This window comes from Camelina sativa, chromosome 10 (genome assembly GCF_000633955.1).
Source record: "Camelina sativa cultivar DH55 chromosome 10, Cs, whole genome shotgun sequence".
Taxonomy (NCBI): Eukaryota; Viridiplantae; Streptophyta; class Magnoliopsida; order Brassicales; family Brassicaceae; genus Camelina; species Camelina sativa.
In genome coordinates, this window is record NC_025694.1 from 14,577,200 (window position 1) to 14,599,759 (window position 22,560).

Sequence of the window (22,560 nt, forward strand, 5' to 3'; positions counted from 1 at the left end):
CAGAGGTTCTTTAGGTTATATATTTGTTTTAAATCACAGAAAGAATCTTGGAAAGAAACATGTAGACCTATCATAGAATTGGATGGAGCATTCCTAAAGTGGGATATAAAAGGTCATGTTCTAGCTGCTGTTGGTAGAGATGGAGATAATAGAATTGTTCCTCTTGCTTGGGCAGTTGTAGAAATAGAAAATGATGATAATTGGGATTGGTTTGTGAGACTTCTTGCTGCAAGTTTAAGTCTTCATACAATGAGGAATATCGCCCTCATTCCAGATAAAATGGTGTTTTTTATAAAATGTGATATTTAATTAGATTTGTCAACACAATTAGATGATTTAAATGATTTTAGGGAAAGTTCAGGATTTAGTTGGCGTTTTTGTGTAAATTCATGATTTAATTGACATTTTTCCCAGATATAATTATCAAACCTAGGTATAATTATACTCTTCTTTATAATATGTAACTGTTTTTGATATAAGCTAGCGACATTATATCTATATTAATCGAAACGACATACGCTTTGGTTCGGAAAAAGAAGAGAACAGCTTCCATCTTTGTGAGATAAGACAGCGAGACTTGGATTGAATTCAACGATTGAATGAAATTGAAATTCACAGTGAGACAAGATCAAATCGACATTTTTTAAAAAATGAAAAAAAGGAAAATTCTTTTCAAACCCGCTATTGTGGGGAATCGAACCAGGAAGCTTGCCCCCCTGTCAAAGAATCAGTAAGGGCGTGCAGCCAATAGGCTACACGATCATTCGATACACTTGCGACATTATTTCTTTATAAATATAAGCGACATACGCTTCGGTATCGTTGTCGCTATTCTCCCATTAGGTGGCGCTTCTCAAAGATACTTGCGCTCGCATTGTCCCAAACTCCCCTACACACAACTAAAGCAATAATAGTTATTGATCTTCACTTTTAGTATAGTTATCTTATAAAAAAATTATATATGATTATATAAAAATTATATATGATTGATAACAGTAATAAAATATTATCATATAAAAACAAATTAAATTAGTATTAAAAAAAAAAATTAAATTTCAGATACACAATTTTTTAAAATATAAAAATCAGTTGTATTATAAAATCAAATCTGATAAAAAAAATCATGAATTTAACTCGACGTCGAGGCGAGGCGAATCAAACTGATGACCTCACATATTCTAAACCATTTCTTTGACTACCAAAAAAACGAAAGAATTTTATCATCATAAAATAACTCGTTTTCATATTTAATTGATCGCTACCACCTATATTTTCATGTTTTTTATTCAATGCTGTCTTATAGCTTCATATTCTTTCTTTTCATTTTCAATGTCAAATTTTTTGGTAATTTTCATCGTTACTTTTACCGTTTGGTTCTTTGTTATACTATTTTTCTTCTTCTTCCTCGTCAACTTTTTCACACTCTTCTAATGAAAAACATTTTTTTAAGACTACCACACAACTTGCTAACCCATCAAACTCCAAGAACAAAATCATTTCTTTTCTCATAAAAATAAAAAATAAGATAAAAAATAAAAAATTAATGAAGGAATATCAACTCATCAATAAAATCATACACAAAAATATATTTTACAGCTCATAAGAAATAAAAAGCACAAACGTAGATAAATAAGATAATTTTTGTACTACATGAATATTATTAATATTTTTAACTTTTAAAATGTTTCGAAATATAAAATTTGAACCTTTTAAAAAGTTTCAATATTTATAATATTTTAAACTTTTAAAATTTCAAAATTGTAATATTTAAAAACTTTTTAAAAGCTAAGAACTTTTAAAAGTTTCAATATTTATAATATTTAAACTTTTAAATTTTTTAAATATTATAATATATTTTTTTGAAACTTTTTAAAGTTTTAATTTGACCAAATAAAAAACCAGTTCAAACCGAATAAAACTTTTAAACTTGGACGCTTGATAAATCAAGCTTTCCTGCTCATTTGTTGTTTGAAGCATATTAATCTTATTTATACTGGTTCTGAACCATTGTCTAAAAATTTTCTAGCCAATGTGGGATATTGTACATAGTTCTTTTATTTCCATAAATTTAAAATTTTACCTTTTTCTAAAAATTCTGGAAATTTTAAAAATGTTAATGAATGACATGTCAAATTCTGATAGGTTGTTTAAAATAATTATTAATAAATAAAATTCTGGAAATTTTTAAAAAATATTAATTAGTGAGGTGTCTAATCACTATTGGTGGTTTTAAAGCTTATGTGGACGTCTTAAAGAGCTTATAGCTCCTACTTTTTATTAGTATAGATTATAATTTCTTTCCCTCGCTACTGGGAATCAACACCCCCACACACTAACTACAATTTTAAAAATGGTACAACCTTAAAAAATTGCTCTCTACTCTACTCTAGAGTCACTCTCTAACGATGAACACCGGTAAAAATAGGATTGTTTTAGTGAAGCTCCATACTTTAGAAGAAACAATATTTTACTCAACTTTAAAGGTCTTTTTCTAGACAAAAATGTAAATCAACTACCTAATTTACACCACACCTATCTCACCTACTGTATATTAAAAATTTCCACTCTAACTAATTGTTAGAGTGGAGATTGAATCGAGGATATAATAGAAAGTAAATGTTTTAGTTTTCACAGTAGTCTGAAAGAGGATGTGTTTGTATGGTACTAGGTTGTTTTTAGAAAACTAAACTTTATAGAAAGTTTGAGCCTTTAAGAAGGAGAAAGGATTGAAATCAAATATTAATGATCAGAGATTCGCAAGTATTTCAAAATAATAAGTTTTAAAATGAGAAGTAATATAAAAAAAAATGAAAATTGAGGAAAATAGTGGGTATAAGCCAATGCATAAAATGATGGTATTATTTCAAATCAAAACATAACTGATTATGTTCATAATTTATTCTGAAATTCCTAATATGAAAACTTCTAAATTTTATGTAATTCAAAAATACCAAAACGTTTGAAATAATTAGTGAGAATCGAACTAAAAATTATAGATAGATCAAAACCATATCATAATCTTACGTAATTTTCCTGAAAGTAAGCTCAAAATTTTAATTTAATATAAACAATTTAAAAAAAAAATAAACTAATTTACTTAAATAATACCTACCTACCATCTTACTTAAATTTGATTCCGTTTGTGCCTGTGAAAATTATAGAAGATTCAAACACAGAAATTAAACCCAAGAATTCAAACCTATAAATTTAATTAAATGTTGGTAAATCATCTAGAGGGGATGTGTTAGAGACTTAATCAAATTTAAGTTCCAAAATGAAACCAACCACAGACTGATATAAGGTGGCTTTAGATTCTTGGGGGTTGCATATGTTTCTAATTAAAGAATGAATGATATGTAGATGGGTTTTTTTTTTTTGGTTTCATGGGCTTGTAGTTAATTAGGTCTAAACTACAGTTAATTAGGTCCAAACAAAAAAATACAAATGTTAAAAATATAGTAAGCCAAATGTCATCTCCTTAGCAAAAGTTGAGAAAAACCTTCTCATATATATTTTTTTTTATTAGTTAGAGAGGAAGTTTTTCTTTTTTAATATACAGTAGGTGAGATAGGTGTGGTGTGAATTAAAACCACCACCCCACACACTAACTACGCTTTTAAAAATGTTACAACCTAAAAAAATTGCTCTTTACTCTACTCTTGAGTTACTTTCTTATTTATTTCCAATTAAATATTAGTAATCTGTTTTCCATAAAATTATAATCCAATAGAATTCAATTTCTGATTACTTTTATTATTATTATAATCTCTCTTCCTCAATCTACTGGGAATCAACATCCACACCCCACACACTAACTACGCTTTTAAAAATGTTACAACCTAAAAAAATTGCTCTCTACTCTACTCTAGAGTTCCTCTCTAACGATGACCACCAGTAAAAATATGATTGTTTTTGGGAAGCTCCATACTTTGGAAGAAACAATCTTTTACTCAACTTTAAATGTCTCTTTCTAGACGAAAATGTAAATCAACTACCTAATCCACACCACACCTATCTCACCTACTGTATATTAAAAACTTCCTCTCTATCAAAAGATTTATTCACTAAGTAAATAAAAGCCACTAAATGGGGTTTGATTGGGTTTTAACATTATTGGTCTAATGTTGACAGGAAATACAACAACAAAAGTAAAACAACTTCTGATGTTGGGAGAAACCAGCAGGCAAAGGGAAGAAAATCACTTGTCGTTTCATCTGCAAAGGAAAGACTTATACAAGCCACATAAAAAAAAGACAGTACAAATTTCAAATTTCACCGTATATGTATTACAAATTGGTAGCATCCCAAAACAACACATTCTAATTGTAGAATAGAGAGATATTTTAATCTTTTCTACATTTCGTTATTTAATAAATTAAACAAGACTAATTAAACATCAAGGTTTGCTTTTAGTAATGGTGTGACACCCCAGTTTCAGAGACTTGCAGAGAGGTTTAAAAGACTTGATTTGGCCACCTATGTCACGAAAGTGCACTTATTTTTTTGGTCAAGGGTCCTGAGAGAACTCCACAGTTAAACGTGCTTATGCTGGAGTAGTCTCAGGATGGGTGACCTTCCGGAAAGTGATTGTAGGGATGGTAACAAGTCTTTAAAGTCTCTCAAATGTAGCAAATCAGTCGTCGGATATGGATGGGCTCACGGACCTAATGAGATAACGTGAGGCCCATTAAGGAAGGTGGGCCCATGGACTGGGATTGGATGTGGAGCCCACTAAGAGGTGGTAGTCGGTGCGTTACAAGTGGTATCAGAGCTGAACCCAGATAAGTGTGGAGTCGAGTTGGCTCACACTGTCGGGGGTGACGGTCTTGATGAGCAACGAGGACGTTGCGATCTGTTAGTGGGGTGAATTGTAACACCCCGGTTTCAGCGACTTGCGGAGAGGTTTAAAAGAATTGATTTGGCCACCTATGTCACTAAAGTGAGCTTATCTTTTTGGTTAAGAGTCCTAAGAGAACTCCACAATTAAGTGTGCTTATGCTGGAGTAGTCTCAGGATAGGTGACTTTCCGGGAAGTGATTGTCGGAACTGTACGAGTGAGGACACACAGAAAAAGATCATGTGGTGATTTGTAGGGAAGGTAACAAGTCTTTAAAGCCGACAAATATGGATGAGCTCACGGGCCTAATGAGAAGACGTGAGGCCCATTAAAAAAAGTGGGCCCATAGACTGGATTGGACATGGGGTCCACTAAAAGGTGGCGGTCGGGATATTACAACTAGAGTGTCGGTTAGAGTTTTTTTCAATAATCCAATATATGGGGTTTGATTGTAAAACAAAAGTAAAAATAAACTCGTGCGTAGCACGGGGTATCCTCTAGTATATTATATTACCAAGTAGCCTTAAGCAGAGAAGCTCTCCTTTAATGTTGTGTAGTTTATGGAGGAGTGGGTTGGTGAAGATACCATGTGTCCGTACTGTGATTGAATCAACTCTTGCCTATACGATTTGCGATATGTCTATGACGGCAATTATAAACGGTGTAATCAAGGTTTTATGATTTATACACAGACACATTTACTTAAATCATACTATATGTTTAATGATGAGAGATTATATAGCAAAAGTTCGTTTCTGCAAGATTATATATCAGTCTCACAGAGATTATACAAAAATAGATTTTGATGTTTGAAAGGTTTAAAAGAGAAGACAGACTCTAGACTCTAAACTCAATTCCAAAGCAATTTTTTATTTTGAGATGGAGTAGTGACTCTAAGAATCCCACTTTTGCTTCGCCAGCCTGAATAGTCTGACATGTTCGTCAACATAGAAGAATTCGACCGTGTTAGATCGACAAATGCAGGAATTGGAGCTCGAAGAAGGGACACAGAAAGCTTCAGAATTTGTGAGGAAAATGCTTTGATCTCCGATGTCTTGAGTGTAAACAGCGTTTCCTTCTTCGTCTAGCCTGAACACCATTATTGCTTCTGTTTTCCTTCTCGGAACACCTTCGACGATCTCTGCGGTCTTCCTGTACAACTTAACCATGAAAGTTTCACTGGTGGTTACTGACTCCACCAAGTGTTCGCTTGTGGAGCACGAATACAAAAGGTCTCGTTTTGTCTCGGACAACTTGGGAAGGTTTTGAAACCGCAAGTTCTGCAACTTTGGGTTGTTGCTAGGGTTGTGGAGATCCCATCCGATGAGGTGGCCTCCAGAGCCGGCTATGCGAAACATGTTATCTTTCTTGGAATACATGACAGGGGAGGAGAAGAAGCAGGGGTCTGTCATTCGGACGTTGACCCACTCGGAGTTGCTTTGAGCCGGTCTGCAAAAGCTGAGCTGAGGACCCAAGAACTTGACAGCCACAACACAGTCCTCTTCTTCAGGGAAAGACGAAGACATGGCCACTTTGGTGATATATTGGGTTTGGCAATAAGGCAGAGTTACAAGAGGAGGCAGCAAAATGCTTTTTGGATCTGTGACACTGTTTATATTTACTTCTCGCAGAATCAACACGCCGTTCTTCAAAGTAGGTAGCCATCCATTGGATGGTCCCATCGTTCCCATTTCCTTATACAAATCTCTACGTAACTTGTTATCCTTCTCATCTTCCTCATCCAACTTTCTAACCAACTCTTCAAAAGAAATGCCTTTGTGAAAACTTAGACCTGACCTCCTAATGATGATTTTTCCGGGAACTTTACATGGATCAGCGCAGATCAAGACAAGAGAATGACAGTGACTTTGCAACATCAACGATGGGAGGGCATTAGAGAGATGAGGAGAGGATCTCACCAACACAGGTCTTCGAAAGCAGAACTTCGAGGGCTGAGCGAGAAGCAAAGACATGAATTATGTTCTTCACGGAAAGGAAGAGAATTAAGAAAAGACAAAAAAACAATTGGTGATCTTCTCCTCCTAAAACCCTATCCATTAATACAGAACGATATGACTTGGTCACCAAGTCTCCATTAATACAGAAGAATATGACTTGCTCACCAAATTTCCCATCTTTTGGATATTTTTCTTCACCCAAAATTCCCTCTTTTGGATACTACTTGACTAATGGGAAAAAATCATAAGAAAACCAGTCTGACCAACTCGTGGCTGCTAGTAATAATAACAAACAATTGAATTTTTCGTCTAGGAGAAATAAACGGATGGGGAAGATCCCTCCTGGCTCATCATTGGCAGGAACGAACCAGTAATCATCGCTTCTTTAAAATTTAAGAAAGAAACCTTGTGGCTTTTTATTAGGAAACTGGGACTGCTGCTAATAGAGAGTAGAAACTAACCATTTTGGCAAATCCAATGTTGGCCGCAACGGAAACCCATTCTCGTTAAATCGCTTGTTTAGAAACTTCTCAAAAGGTCATGGATCGTATCTTGTCTCACTCACTCAGTCCGTAAGTCTTTCTCTTCCTTTTTTCTCTGTTTTCAGATAAAAACAGAGCATTTGCGGACAAACAAAGCTTGTAAGACGTTAGACAAATTTTATATCTGTTTACTTTCTCTCTTTCATGTTCATTGATTTTTCCCAAATAGGGTCAATCAAAGTTTCATTTTTTATAGCAAATTATGTTCATGAATCTTCTTCTTCTCTTATCAAAAAAAAAGTTATGATTTAGAGCTACATACTCGCTTTCTGGGGACCCTAGAAACATAATCACAAGTTCATGGATTTGTCATCATCTCTTCTTCATTCTACTTTTGTCTCATTCTTTAACTTTTTTTTCTTTTCTTTTCTTTTTGTTGGCAGCAAGAAGTGTCACCAAGAAAACATACCCACCTTCCACACCCATTAAAACATGACAATCCTCTTGTAGTAAACCCTAAAAATCAATCAACTACAACAAACATACACGAAAAAGAGAGAAAGATCAAATGGAATTGAAGAAGACGAAAAGCCATATAAAAAACACATACAGAAAACTCATCTCGGAGAACTAAGGTTTCCTTCGGCGGCTGCCGTTTTAACTCTCAGCCCAGTTAGTCTACATGGGCCCTATTACTCGGCCCAACATACAACATTATTTTTACACCTTAACTTTTTTGTGTCTCACCAAAATCTGGCAAATGAATACTTGTGTTGTAACAGTATTCTTATGGAAGGTTTTGTGTGGTGCCTTGCCGGTTGCAACAGAGTTAAGAGGAAGAGGAATGAGAATTGATGAGAGATGTCAAACGTGTGGAGAAGATGATGAATCGGTGAATCATGTCTTGTTCACATGTCCACTAGCGAGACAGATATGGGCCCTTACGGGCATCCCTTCTCCTGAGAATGGGTTCCCTAAGGGGTCGGTTTTCTCTAATATTCAGTACCTTCTCCTGAATATTAAGAATAAGGTTTGGCCGGAGGAACTAAGGAGGTCATTCCCATGGACCCTTTGGAGAATCTGGAAAAACAGGAACCTTATATCTTTTGAAGGAAAGGGTTTTACTCCCCTGGAAACTACTCAGAAAATAAGAGAGGATTGGATGGAATGGAGGGATGCTCAAATAGTGGAACCAATTGAAGAAGAGGTAGGGGAAACAGAGGTTATAAGGGAAAGGTTGCAGGAAAGAAAAAATGGAGGACAGAAGAAACGGGGATGGAGAGCACCGGCCTTGAATTGGGTAAAATGCAATGTCGGTGTGTCTTGGTCAAATAGGAACAAGCTAGCTGGGGTAGCTTGGGTACTGAGGAATCATGAAGGAATGGTTCTGTTACATAGCAGACGAGCTCTCACTGGTGTGAAAGATAAAAGAGGAAGCACAGCTGAAAGGGTTAATCTGGGTTATTGAGGCCATGAGGAATCATGGAGTGGAGAAAGTAACTTTTGCGTTACAGGTTGATGTTTTGGTAAAAGCGATTACCAAGCCAACGATGTGGCCTTCATTTAGATACCAATCTATGGAGGTGAGGAGATCCTTAAGATGGTGTAAGGATTGGAATTTCGTTTTGGAAAACTCTCAAATAGAGGAGCTACTCTGATAGCACAAAGCGTCACCAAGGATGGTAGACTTCAGTCATATGTGGCATCGGGACATCCTGTGTGGCTTGATGGTTTGTTTAGAGAAGAAAGTCGGGGAGCGGCTGTTTGATTGGGAGTTTTTTGGGCCATAGAAGGGGTCTAACATTTTTTGTATAGGCCTGATTGAAAGGATTAGGGTAGTAAAGGGAAAAAAGAAAGGCTAAATTGCCAGCTAACCAAAAGATATGTATGTTCTTTGGTACAATCTAAATCAATATAATACAACGCCAGTTCACAAAAAAAAAGAATAATGTGTGTGTTCACTTCATATATGCATTGGTGATTATTTGGTGCTATAACGTGATGTATACACACGGTTTGTCTTGATGTCCAAGCATAAGTACGCGCTCTGAGTGAGTGAATACCCAACAAAAACACATGGTGTGGAACGCGCTTCAAGCTTATTGTGGCGATATGGACGCAGCCAAGGGTAACAGACACATCCAAAATCCCGAAGCTTGAGATAGTTTGGAGTCGTCTTAAAAAGACGCAAGTAGGGAGAGTCACCGTGAAGTACATCGGTGGGCATCTAATTGATTAAGTAGACCGCCGTCGCAAACCCATAAGGCCAATAAGTACTTGGGACTGAAGCATGACTAAGCATTGCAAGACCCGTTCAACGATATGGCGATGCTTCCTTTCGGAGATACCATTATGTTCAGGGGTATGTGGGGGCGTAGTATAGTGTTATATGTCATGTATTGCCAAGAACGATCTCAAAGCCACAAAACTCACCACCATTATCCGAATAAAGAGTTTGAATTTTGGTTTGAAACCGATTCTCCACTAGAGCTTTAAAAACCACAAAAACATCTTTAACTTGGGATTTTTGTTTAAGAGGGTAAAGCCATGTGTATCGTGTAAAGTGTTCAACAAGAAAAAGGTGGTATTTGAAATTTTCAATGGAGATAAGAGGCGAAGACCACACATCAGTATATATGTATTCAAGAGGTTGGGAAGATGCAATTGTGTTTGAAGCAAATGGATGCTTGTGACTTTTATTGATAAAGCAATCCTAACAAGACAAATTGTTTTGGGAGGATGAAGAGAGAGGCAACAAAATTTGGAAACAATGGATTTTAAAACCGAAAAAGATGGGTGACCAAGTCGAAGATGCCAAGAGGAGAGATCGGTTTTTGGTGAGAGTGAAGCCGCGAAAACGTCAATGGAGTTGTGATGAACCGGCCACTTATACAGTCCATTCCTAGTTCTGCCTTGGAGTAACTTGACCCCGTGTTCAGATCCCTCACCTGAAAATGAGCCGGAAAGAATGCAACGGAGACATTATTAGCATTACACAAACGATACACGGAAATAAGATTCTTACTAATATTCGGAACATATAACAGTTCGGTTAATGCAAGATGGCGAGAAGGTGTATAAAGTAAACCGGAACCCGTTTGTGCAATCTTAAGACCAGAACCATCAGCAATGGACACCTCCTCGCCCCGGTGTAGGGCTGATGAAGCGAGAGATTAGACAAATCAGAAGTCAAGTGATGCGTAGCACCACTATCCATGATCTAGTTGGCCGGATTGTACGACGGAATAGTGGCCACATTAGCATGTGGTCGTCACGGCATGTTTGGTGTATACCCTCCGGTAGATGACTAAGAGCGGGAACCAGACATTTATAACTGAGAGCACCTCCGCGCACTATGACCAAAGACACCACACAGCTGACAACGACCTTGATAGCCTCGTCTTGGGATCCACGAGAATATTGTTGTGGACCACGAAAGTTCGAACGGTTGGAGTGACGGTTGTTGTTGTGGTGAGAACCGTGGTTTTTGTAAGAAGCAACGTTAGCCGTGAGGGGTACTAACGACGAGACAGAACTTGGAAGAGAAGTTTCAACTCATAGTTGATCAACTTCTCATGCAGCGTCGCTATGGATGGAGGTGTGTCACGGCCATCAATCTGATAAACTACAGGTTTGTAGTCTTCCGGAAGGCCAGCGAGAACATAATCGATTCCCAAGAAGTGCAAGCTGATCAAACCGAGAAACAAACCCTTGAACGTATTCATCAACTGATCGGGAGCCCTTCTTCCAGTTGCGGATTTGTTCACGGATATGCTTAATGTGACCCCAACTTGGGCGAGCATAGGTAGAGGAGAGAAGACTCCAGATCTCAGCAGAGGTGGATGTTTAAGACAAAATAGGCTGAACTTCGACAGAGATTGCACCCAGCAGAGAAGAGTAAATGAGTTGATCCTGTCGCACCCATAAGGTGTAATCAGGATTGACCGTAGAAGCACCATTTGTGGTGACGGTAGAAGCTGGTGCAGGAGTAGTGCCGTCAAGGTAACCGGCGAGACCGTAGCCGGCGAGCAATGCACGAATCTCGCGATTCCACATCAAAAAATTGGAAGCAGTTAACTTGGTCACGTTTGACATGTTGACGGTGTGTAGTGTATTAGTATTAGAAGAATCAATGACATCAGATGGAAAAGACGACATTGAAACAGAGAAGAGAAGAAGAAGAAAAGAGACGAAAGCGACGGAATAAAAAAGCGGAGAGCTAGGTCTTAGGATCTTATAGTTGTGATACCATGTAATGAAGGCTTGTGTATTAGTGAAATGACTTTACAATATATATACATATGATACGTGGGTTTCACTACTACTATTTACACATTTATCCTTTACATATATAACTCTCCTCCTATATGTGCTACGCATCGATCACATCGTTGATTAATCCTATTTCCTCAAATCACAGCTCCATCACTCAGTTAGGAGTTTTATCCTATTTTTATACTGTGATCGGAAATATAACCCAAGTACCCAACGAATATGCTAATTAACACTAAGAAGAGCTACGTAGTGTAAAGTATATTTTCGTTTTTTCTCTTCTGTTTTTTTCTAATCAAATATAATCAAGTATCATTTTTATCACTGAATTTCATTTTCAAAAAACGTAGAAATTAAAAGACTGTCCTTGGTATCGTGGGACAATTATAAATACTAGGTTAGATCCGTGCTAGGTAGGTTAGATCCGCGCTAGGCCGTGAGATACTTTTTATAATTATTTTTAGATATATTGAATTATTGAAAATATATTTTTTTAAAAATTTGGATTAACTGTAAAGACTATGGTTTATACAATGATAAGATAGAAAATGCATTAATAAGATAAAAATAGAGAATCTCAAATTTAAGATAACTTATAAATATTTACATTTAAATCGGATATATTTAAATATTTAATGTATAAATAGCCTAACTAACGCTAATGTATGCTCTGTTTTATTTTCTTTATCTTTTGTAGGAGATATATTATTAATACAGTTTGAATATGTGATGTATTTTTTGTAGTTTATACAAATTCAATCACATAATTGTTATATAGTGTTTTTTATGGTTAAAAAAATTATTATCAAGCATAATTTATTATATTGGTTTAGCATTCTTAAACTGCAATCTCAAAAAAGAACCTTCCAAAAACTTAATTCCAGTTAAAGCAAAACAAAAACAACTATGCCGTGAATATTTGCTCACATATTCAATTCGATATCAAACTGCAGTTTAGTTCATGAAATAAACACCATTGAAATAAATCCTATAGTTCCATACCAATTTGGCCAATGTTCACAAACCAAAACTTGTTTACATTATAAAGCTGTCGACTTTATTCATAATCTTCAATCACCTAACAAAGAAATACTCTGAAAGTGTCAAATTTCAATTCATTTCTACCCTCGAATCAAAGCGAATACCGAATTCATAACGAGATTCAATCGGAAAAACTCAAAACTTCTCTTCTACCCAAAACCACGAACACAAAGATAAATCAGAAAAAAAAACTCATTAATAAGTCTTAGATTCAGAGATAGCATATTTTATTTTCCACATTATCCACAGTCTCAGCTTTTGCTTAACTCGATGGAATTCGAATCGAAAAAAAATAGTAAGAGGCAGCTGCTAGAAGGGGGAAATTTTTTATTTAGGTTTATTATATTTTTTTCTTTTAATTATTTGAGAAGATATACAAACTTGAAATAATATACGTTAATATTTAAGCTGCATGGATCGGAAATGGGTACGTCGAAAAGGAAGCGTTTAGAAGCAGGGAAGCGAATTTTTCTAAAAAATTAGGAAGCGGGTACGTTTGTTGGAAACGTTTAAATATATATATATATTATATATAAGTTTTATGGTTTAAATAAGATTAAATTTAGGAACCTTAGATTACTAATTAATATAAATATTAATATTAGTATATAAAAATATCTAAATTTTGTTAGAAATTGAGGTTATTTTTGTTGACTGGTATATTCCACTGCGATTCCACCCGTTTCCTGGCGATTACGATCCCGCTACTGACGCATACTTTCCTCCAAGTATGATTCCAAGAAAAAACATACTTTCCTCCGTTCTAATATACAACAACGACGAATCAATACAGAACAATATTCTTGTAAATAAAAACCAAATCATACAAAGCACACAAACAAAACTTTGATAAAATGTTTAAAATGTTCGGTTAATGGGCCTCTTCTATAGGGTTTTAATTTTTTTTTTGGAATCTTAAATATTGACAAATTTTAACTGATATGTATTAGTGTTACAATTTGATAGGTTAGTAATTTTAACTGAGATGTCAACTGCTGCTTGAATAACAAAGCTGATGTGTCAAGCTCTGGAAAGAAAGAAAGAAATTTTATTATAATGATAAAATCTTCATATGATATTGATCCAAATGTTTGTAAACCATTATATAAAATATTGAGTATGAAATAAAGTTGTGTTTAAAAGAAAACAAATAAACATGCACGTATTGTACATTAACTGAAATTAACAGTCATTAATATAATAACAAAATCTACCATTATGTTTTAGTTTAGCCGCGCTATCAACAAAAGTATATAAGAAAAAGAAGTATTTTAGTTCTTCTCTAGAGACACATGGGCTATTCACGGGATATCCTAATTTTAAGACACCAAATTTCATCAAATTTTATTTTTATTTTTTTGTCAATTGATAATATTGATATAATTAGATACTAGTATACATTGTAAAATATAATTTAAGCCGGTAGAAAACAAAAAAAAAAATCGGAGTCTAAAGTTTATAAGAGGAAGACAAGATCGGCAAACGATTAGAAATCTCCGAAAATCAAAGTGAAACCAAGAGAATAAACACAAAGCAGAAAATTTCAAATCTGGAAAGAAAACAAACCCATAAATGAAAAACAAATGCAAAGAAGTTCAAACATTACTAAAAACTATCAGAAGAAACAAATTTTTTTTTTTATGGTCAGTCTTTTATATTTTGAACGAATCAGGAGGACATGTTCCAAAGAAAAAATTACGTACACAATGAAATCATAATGACCCTTAACTTGTATCATAACTTATAACACATAGATAATGTTGATATGTGTAAAATTGTAAATAATCTACGACTATATATTTGACTTTCATATTATGCAGAAATTAACTATATGACATTTATACTTACATGCTACGTAAATTATATATAGTTCCATCCCATCCATATATAATAAACTACACATTCAAACAACAAGAAAAAAAAACAATAAGTGAGCACTATATATGTAACATTTTAGCGATAGGGATGATTCTACATTAATTCGATGGTAATGGAAATCTTTTATCTAACTCCCGTAATTTTTTTTATCTATCTCCCGTGTTTGAAGGCTCAGTATGTAGGCTCATTTTTCCAAATTAAACATTTTTATGTATCAGACCTTTCTTAAATCTTTATATAGTAAGTATTTGTTTGTAGTATTTTCTATGAATTTAAAATCACATTTGTTCGTGTTGAATTATTAGTGTTGTCATCTTGCGGTTGTTTTTGGAGATCGTTGGAATCATAACATCACAAAAAATACGGTCAGTTGTAAGATACTAATGTAGTGTTTTCGGGAAAAAAGTTGATGCTCAAGTCATACATAATATGTCTATTGATACTAGAGGAGTAAAGTTTGTTAAACCGATAGTTATAACTTATAAAAATTATTATGAGTTTAGCGAAGAGTTATTGGTGTCTTGGTTTCACTAATTTTGAACCCTTTTCATATACTGTATAGTGTTATATATATATAATATATTGTAACTAGAATTTGTACCCGCGCACGCGCGGTATTTTAATTTAAAATATTTCTTATCAATTGAAATTGTTGAGCTCAATATAATCATTCCAACTTTTGAGTATAAATATATAACTTACTTTACTTAGTGATATACAACATATATATTTTTTAAGATAATATTTCTTTGTTATATCTATTTGCGATTTTATGTGGGATTTAGTTAAATTTTTTATCAATAAGAATCATTGAATATGAATATAATTTGAAGATTAAAAGATAATTCTACACAAATTTCATACTTATTTTACTAATCTATATATAACATATATTGTGTAGTGTCGCAATAATATTGTCGACAATCTTCTGACCTTTTATCTTTAAAAGAGTTCGTTCCATATTCATATCCTATGAAAACATAATTTTAAAAGTTCTAACGTCAATGTCTTGACCTAATTATAGAGACCATTTAATCATATTGATATCCTACATTAAATGCGAATATACAAAGTTTCATGAACAGTTTTACTCCTATGTCACTACAATAAGATTGTCCAAATGCATCATCTGCCGTTATAAAATTTTAGACTAAGTCAAGAATGCTTAAATGATGAAACATTTAAACCTCACAATGAATATTTATTCACTAATCTCATATGTTATTTGCAGATATTAATTTTTTGATGTAACCCGAGCTTCGTCTTTTCAAAAAAAACATAGTGTACTTTAAATATGTTGTTTTTGCCAATGTTTTGGGTTAAAAACATTTGATAATATTTATATATATATATATATATATTTGTTATATATGTTTTATATCATGTTATAAAATTGTAGCTCCAGTTTATAATATACCTTATGAGATATGCTACACAAATCATATGCCACTTTTTGTAACGGCTTGCATATCATTTTGTCTATATTTCCAAACCATTGATTTTGTTTTTTTAGATAGATTATTTTTCAAAATTCTTTTTAATAGTTTTCCCAAAAAAAAGTGTCCCCCTTACAATGTATTTGTTTTAGATCAAAACTTTTAAGTTAAGTTAAGTTAAGTAATTAATCTTTTCTTTCTTATAAGTAAAATTTAATAATAAATCTTTATGGTATATGTTTCTTAGAAACTAATGTTTCACTTCAATTTTATATTCATGTTTAGATTTTTATAAATACAATTACATAACTTGTTTTTTACTCCACCATGCATTAAAATCTTACATACATTCTAAAACTCATTAACCCATTATAAATTTTGGAATATAATCATTCTTTGGTTATAATTTTAATAATAACATTATTACTAAAACAAATTTATAGTATTATTTTTACTATTTTAAAATTTTCATTTAATTTACTTAATTCATTTTTAGTTAGTTATTATTTTCATTATTTATTACAAAATTATATTATTTTTTATACTATTTTAAAATTTAATTAATTTTAGTTAATTAGTTTTTAAATTATTTATTACTATTATTAATTATAATTAATAAATATGCAATGAATGAATATTAAAAATAGTATTTTTTATGAAAAAAAAAATTGATTAGGTGGATGATGATGTGGAGGAACGAGAAGTGAGCAAAGTTAACTTTATATATATAGATATTGTATCAAAATGTATAAAGTTTAAATGTATGGAAAATATATATCGAAATGCCAAAGTTTATCCACATTGTTTTAGACCTTCAAATATATAGTACGGAACTGCATATGTAACAAGAAACTGATGTCATTTAATAAATACGATTATTTTGTTTTCATTTTATTTTCTTAACTTAAAAGAATATGCAAACTGTTATTTTATTTTAATTTTCTGTTGGCCCAGTCGGTAAGTACAATATGCGTTTGTGTTGGTGAAGAAGACCAAAGAAGGAATCTATTTTTTTTTTTTTTTATCAAACAACTTGCATTCATTAATCAATGCCAAAATAACATAGGAACAAAGAAAAGATAGGATTAATCGGCAATAGGTTCTTGAGAGCTTTGAGCCAAATTCTTGAAGGAGTTTTGGTACATGTGAGATCAAGATTGTCGATAGCTCTTCCATGGACAAGCCAACGGATGAGAAGATTGCCACTGTCATCAAACTGGTTGGCGGTAATAAAGGGATCAAAGCTGAATTTCTCTCCGGTTTGAGGAAGCCTACACGAGGTAGTAGCTTGACAATTTTTCGAGCAAGGTTTGTGGAGCTCTGGGGCTTAAAGATGTTTGGTAGAGTTGCCATAGAGTAGAGAGAGACCTTGATCAAACCAAAGTCGTAGACTAAACTCGGACCAATTGGAGATAATATCCAATTACCAAAGAACATCAAGCAATAGGATTCATGGGTCTAAACCGAAAGGGATATTATAACCAAGGTTCTCAAGGAATGAGAGAGATGCCACAGCAACAATGATGATTTACAACTCAAATGGAATCCACAGAGTTCGTAAACTTGACCACACCATTGGCTAAAATTGGGCGTCAACAAGAGAAGTAAATTCTCGTACCTGGGCTTAGAGAGGTTTAGAGCTGGACCAACCATTGTGTGGACGATTTCCCAGAATTTGGTAGATTGTACATGCTTAGGCTCAGAGATCATGGGATATGGAAACATGGGGTTGAGGAAATTTCGGTAACCACCGCTCCGTAGAGGCGGAGTCATAATGCCGATATTCCTCTCTCCATTGATGTTGTTTGAAAACAAAGGCAGGATTCCCAATAGCCAAACGCTAGGATGAAAATTGATAAACGACGGGTTGCTTTGTACCAGAGATTGCCATTGACATTCATAGACCCACATCAAAGCTATCGATATACGATGTATAAGGAAACTTTTGTCCTTACCACCCAGATAACGAAGAGACAATGAAAGTGGACTTAGAAAATATTCAGAAAATTTTGACCTGGATTTTGTGTTCATGGGCTTAGCATGCTGAAAGCGTAATGGGCCGACAATAAGGGAAAGGCCCACCAAAAGAACATCGAAGAACATGATGGTTGACCTAGCAAAATTGAGTGAGCGGTGGCGGTTGTACGGAGAGGGTGAATAGGTTTGCAAGAGACTGAGCATCTCCGGGGAACAAACCTTCAGCATAAGCAAGCCAGAGTTGTTGTAAGGGGCTTGATCGAGTATCCACACCGACAGTTCAATTTTAGAGAGATGGGTTCTTGACATGGAAAAGGGGACGTCGTGTGCCTCCAACGTCTCCACCGGATAAAGCTTGGCTAGTGGTCCAGAGAGGAGCTCGCCTGTTAAGCTTGGTGCCTCAATAGAGGCTTTTCCAGGGGTGCAACGACATCCCAATCGGAGGTTGTGCATGTTGAATATTCGTGGATTTGGTAAACCGGTTGAAGTAATTAGAGACAAGGTGCGGGGGTTAACCGGAACCCACCGTTGCCCTTTGTCACTGCTGATCGAAAAGTCGCCGAAATCTGAGGAGGCCAGGGAGGTTTGTAACAAGACTAAAGACGGGGAAAAGCTTAAATAACCGAAAGAAAGATTAACTAAAAGAAAGTAGAGAAACAAGAGATCCTGACACCGGTGAGTAGGAGCTACACCGGCGTCGGAGAAAATTTGCGGAATAGAGACCTCGATGTTAGTGCGTGAGAGAGTTTGAAAATGTCAATCCTTAGTTTCAAATATACCAAAGAAGGAATCTATATTGGCCTTTTTCCTTTCTTTTCTTCAGTGGCGTTGAACGTCATAATTGCCGTATCATTCATTTGACACTACAGTATTATTTTTAGGTTAAGTTAATCAGGTTTATATTAACTATAAAGTGCTAAAGTGAACAAATATGTTAACTATTCTATGTTAATTACTAAAACAAATATGTAAATAATCTATTATTTCTAATAGAACAAATAACATTTTCTTGTTTTAAATATCACTATGTGTCTTTGTAATGTCGGTTGTTTTACAATTTGGTGTTGCATCTATATTGGAAGTTTGGAACCAATAGAACTATAGAAGGGAAAAAAAACTGCTGAATTTGCTGCGAAAATTATATCGACATGACGCTAAACGTCTAATAGTGGATTATTTTTTATTATACAAAATTTATCAACTTCAATTAAGTAATTCAGAACGAAATGTTAATATTCCGTTTATTGATTTATTAACAGATAATTCAAACAAAAAAGTGTTACCATTCAAACTATAGATTTCTTGTAAATGTAGTTCTACATCTTAAATATTGTTTGCTCGTGAATAAGTTTGGTCATATGCACTATGTGGATATGAATGGTATTTCGAAAATGTGATTTCATTATTTTTGACATTTAAAATATTCAAACTGTAATTAATCTTCTTTTTTTTTTTGGACAAATTTGTAGTTAACGGAATCACATTTTCAAAACATAAAAATGTGAAACGAATGGCATATTCTTTATCCCCTATGTTTGATAGAGATGACATACTGATAAAAAGATAATGCAAGTATTTATCTATTTGCGAAAAGATCTGTATGTCTAAAGGGATAGTCAAAACTGAAAACGTTTAAAATCGGGGCTTGGACTCTGGGCATATAAAATAGGTAGGAATGCATGGTGTCAAACTTTAATGATGATGAAGATAGAGATTACTGTGGAGTCCCCAACACATCCACCCATCCGCATAACCACAAATATATTAAATTTCTCTATCATTCTCTAGTCCCCAATATGGCCTCTTGTATTTATTGTCACAATCTATTAAATTCATATCAAACGTTTCTATATATGCGTCACTAAATATATCAATGCAAAGTGTGTATATTATTATATACATACATATTCATAATTGTAGAAATATTGTCAACTACATACTATAATCTAAGTTATAGTGTCTTTTGAAATTCTGATTAGATATGCTTATTATGTGAATTTTTTTAATATTAATATATTTAAATAGAAAAAGAAAGGGAAAAGATTAGTAAATTGGTAGTGGTCATTAAGAGGGACCATAAGAAATCATGAGCTTCAGCTACATTTCCCATGGATTCCTCGGAACCACTTTTTTGTTCTTCTCTCCATAGATTTTAATTAATACTAGTAAGGTTTAGGAGAGAGAGATATATAGAGAGAGGGTCATTACTCATTAGTGTTGAACTAATCAAAACAAAATCCGAAAAAAAATCTGCAATGAATGGTTATATGATGATACATATTAAATAAATATAATACAAAATATATGATAAAGAAAAAGAGTAGTAGCAGTACCAAAGAAAGTAGTTGAAATCAGAGATCATAATAACCACCACAATCACAAACGCATGAAATCAGAACAGTACTGCTAACAGCCGAGTGAGTGTGTCTGTTCCATATCAAGATGGGGGACCATATTCTCCTGACTGAGGCGATCCTTTTTGTTCTCTACGATACACCTCCAATCACTCCGCTAATAAGATCACAAGTAGCAAAAAATTTCAGTAACTATTTTAAGATCACAAGTAGCCAAAATTCAGTAACTATTTTAAGATCACAAGTAGCCAAAATTCAGAACTCGAATATAATTATCGGAATCTGTAGAGAAAATTTAGTTGTCACTAATGTATTGACATTGGTGGAGATCCTTATACGAAAGAACTCATATCTCTAACCTAAAAGAACACACAAGAAAACTCTCTTCTTTATCACCTATGTATATATAATCCAACTTCGTACCACCATTTAGTGGTAAAACATCATCATTTCTAATTCACATACACCATTTGAATTTGCCATCCACGTACGTTATCAAAAATTAAATTGGGAAGGCTGACGAAAAAAATGTAATTTGGGAAGCGAAGATGCATTTAATATGAATATTGTGAAACTGAATGTACGGAACGCATTCACTTTTTGTGTGCATAGAAAGTAGAGAAGAAGATCAGATATTTGAGAATCTAATCTAACGTACAAATAAGTTGGAGTGGAGTGTAGTTCTCCAGTCCAACACGACGTACCGTTGTAGAATTTAGCTTTTTCTTTTTACTAGTAGTATTTTCCCTTATAGTTTGTGTTTACTCAATTTAAAAAAACTGCAGTTGTCCAACTTTATTTACTCTTAAGACTTTTGTAATCTTATACAGCTGTTTCTATTTTGGTACTTAATAATATACGTATTGGTAATTAATTTTAGAACTACGAAATTCTTGTGTACAACTATACTATAATATACTCCCTCCGGTTTTTTTTACTTGTCGTTCTAGAGCTTTGCACACAAATTAAGAAACTAGATCAATGTTCTATTATACCTTTTCTTTAATACATTTTCTAATTTTTTTATTGGTCAAATCATAAAAATAGTCGGGATAAAATTGGTATTTTTGTCAAACATATGCATTGGAAACCTAAAACGACAAATATTGAAAAACAAAATTTTTAGTCTAGAATGACAAGTAAAAAAAACGAGAGGGAGTATTATATACTATCATCTTAATAATCCCAGGTAGCTATTAATTACTTCGAAGAATGTGCTTACTTCGATTGCCAATGAGATACTTCAGAATCTAAGTTCATGCTTACTTTGATTACCAATGAGATAATTATGGCCTGAGCCATATTAATACAGTCTCCTATGACACCACTATACATGACTAATGGATATGTGTGACATGTTTCACCCCTTGCAAGACCAAAGAACGAGTTTCACCAATCTGCCAAAACTGTTTGGTTTCTCTCTTGGTCGCAATATGCCAATATATACTCTTAAAAGGATAAAATATCCAGTTTTTTTTATATATATCTAGGCTTCTAAAACTAATTTCGAGTTTCGGCTCAAGATCTAGCCCGGTAAAAAAAAAAATCCATCCCTATACTTAGGGAAATGGTGTTTGAATTAACGTTAACCATGTCTGTGCTTGACTGCTTGTAACGGTTTTGCTTGAGTAAAAAATTAAAAAAAAAAAAACTAAAAAGATATGATTTAACAAAAAAAACTAACAAGACATGAGCTTGTGGTTCATGTATAAAAGAACTATAACGAGCTGAGTGACGTACGAACCATAACATAGATAACATGGGATTGTTGTTTACATGTTACTTATATTGCCAAGATGCATGGTAACAACCAAAATCAAAGTAAACTGAATAATATCAAGAAAATATCAAGATGCATGGGATTGTTGTTTGCTAGAAGAAAATATCAGTCGATCGAGTAATTAATAATTTACTCGAAGTAGTTAGTTGATACTTGACAGATCAAGATCGATCGACGGAGATCAGAGACCTTCTCTTCCATGCCTTTCGTAGGTTTACTCATGAAAGATACGAGATAGTGTGAGAGGTCACTTTCCTGACTTCTCCATTTATGTCCTCCATACTAACAAAACCCTCAAACACACTTATCAAATCCAATTAAATCTGTGCATTTCTTTCTATTTATAAGTCTCTTTCATTTAGCCCCTTATCTTTTCGGTCGGGTTATTAATTTATTATTATCTATGAATTCTCCTTGTCATTACAACCTAGCCCAATTTATTAAAAAATCGTTCGATTATAAACTGAACTCAAACAGTATAGAACTGTTCTCCATTCGATTTCCTGACTAAGCAACAGTTTTCAAATGAAACGTGGCAAATTTTC

At 33.8% G+C, this 22,560-nt stretch overlaps 2 protein-coding genes across 2 annotated transcripts; both read right to left on the reverse strand.

Annotated features, from left to right (window-relative positions):
- On the reverse strand, positions 5,731-6,830 carry LOC104720376. The gene has a single exon (XM_010438290.2). The coding sequence runs from the start codon at positions 6,808-6,810 to the stop codon at positions 5,731-5,733; it is 1,080 nt and encodes a 359-aa protein (XP_010436592.1). The 5' UTR covers positions 6,811-6,830.
- LOC104720377 lies at positions 10,796-11,435 on the reverse strand. The gene is made up of 2 exons (XM_010438291.1): positions 11,199-11,435; positions 10,796-11,143 (listed from the first exon to the last, which is right to left on the reverse strand). Exons 1-2 carry the CDS (start codon positions 11,433-11,435, stop codon positions 10,796-10,798), a joined length of 585 nt encoding a protein of 194 aa, XP_010436593.1.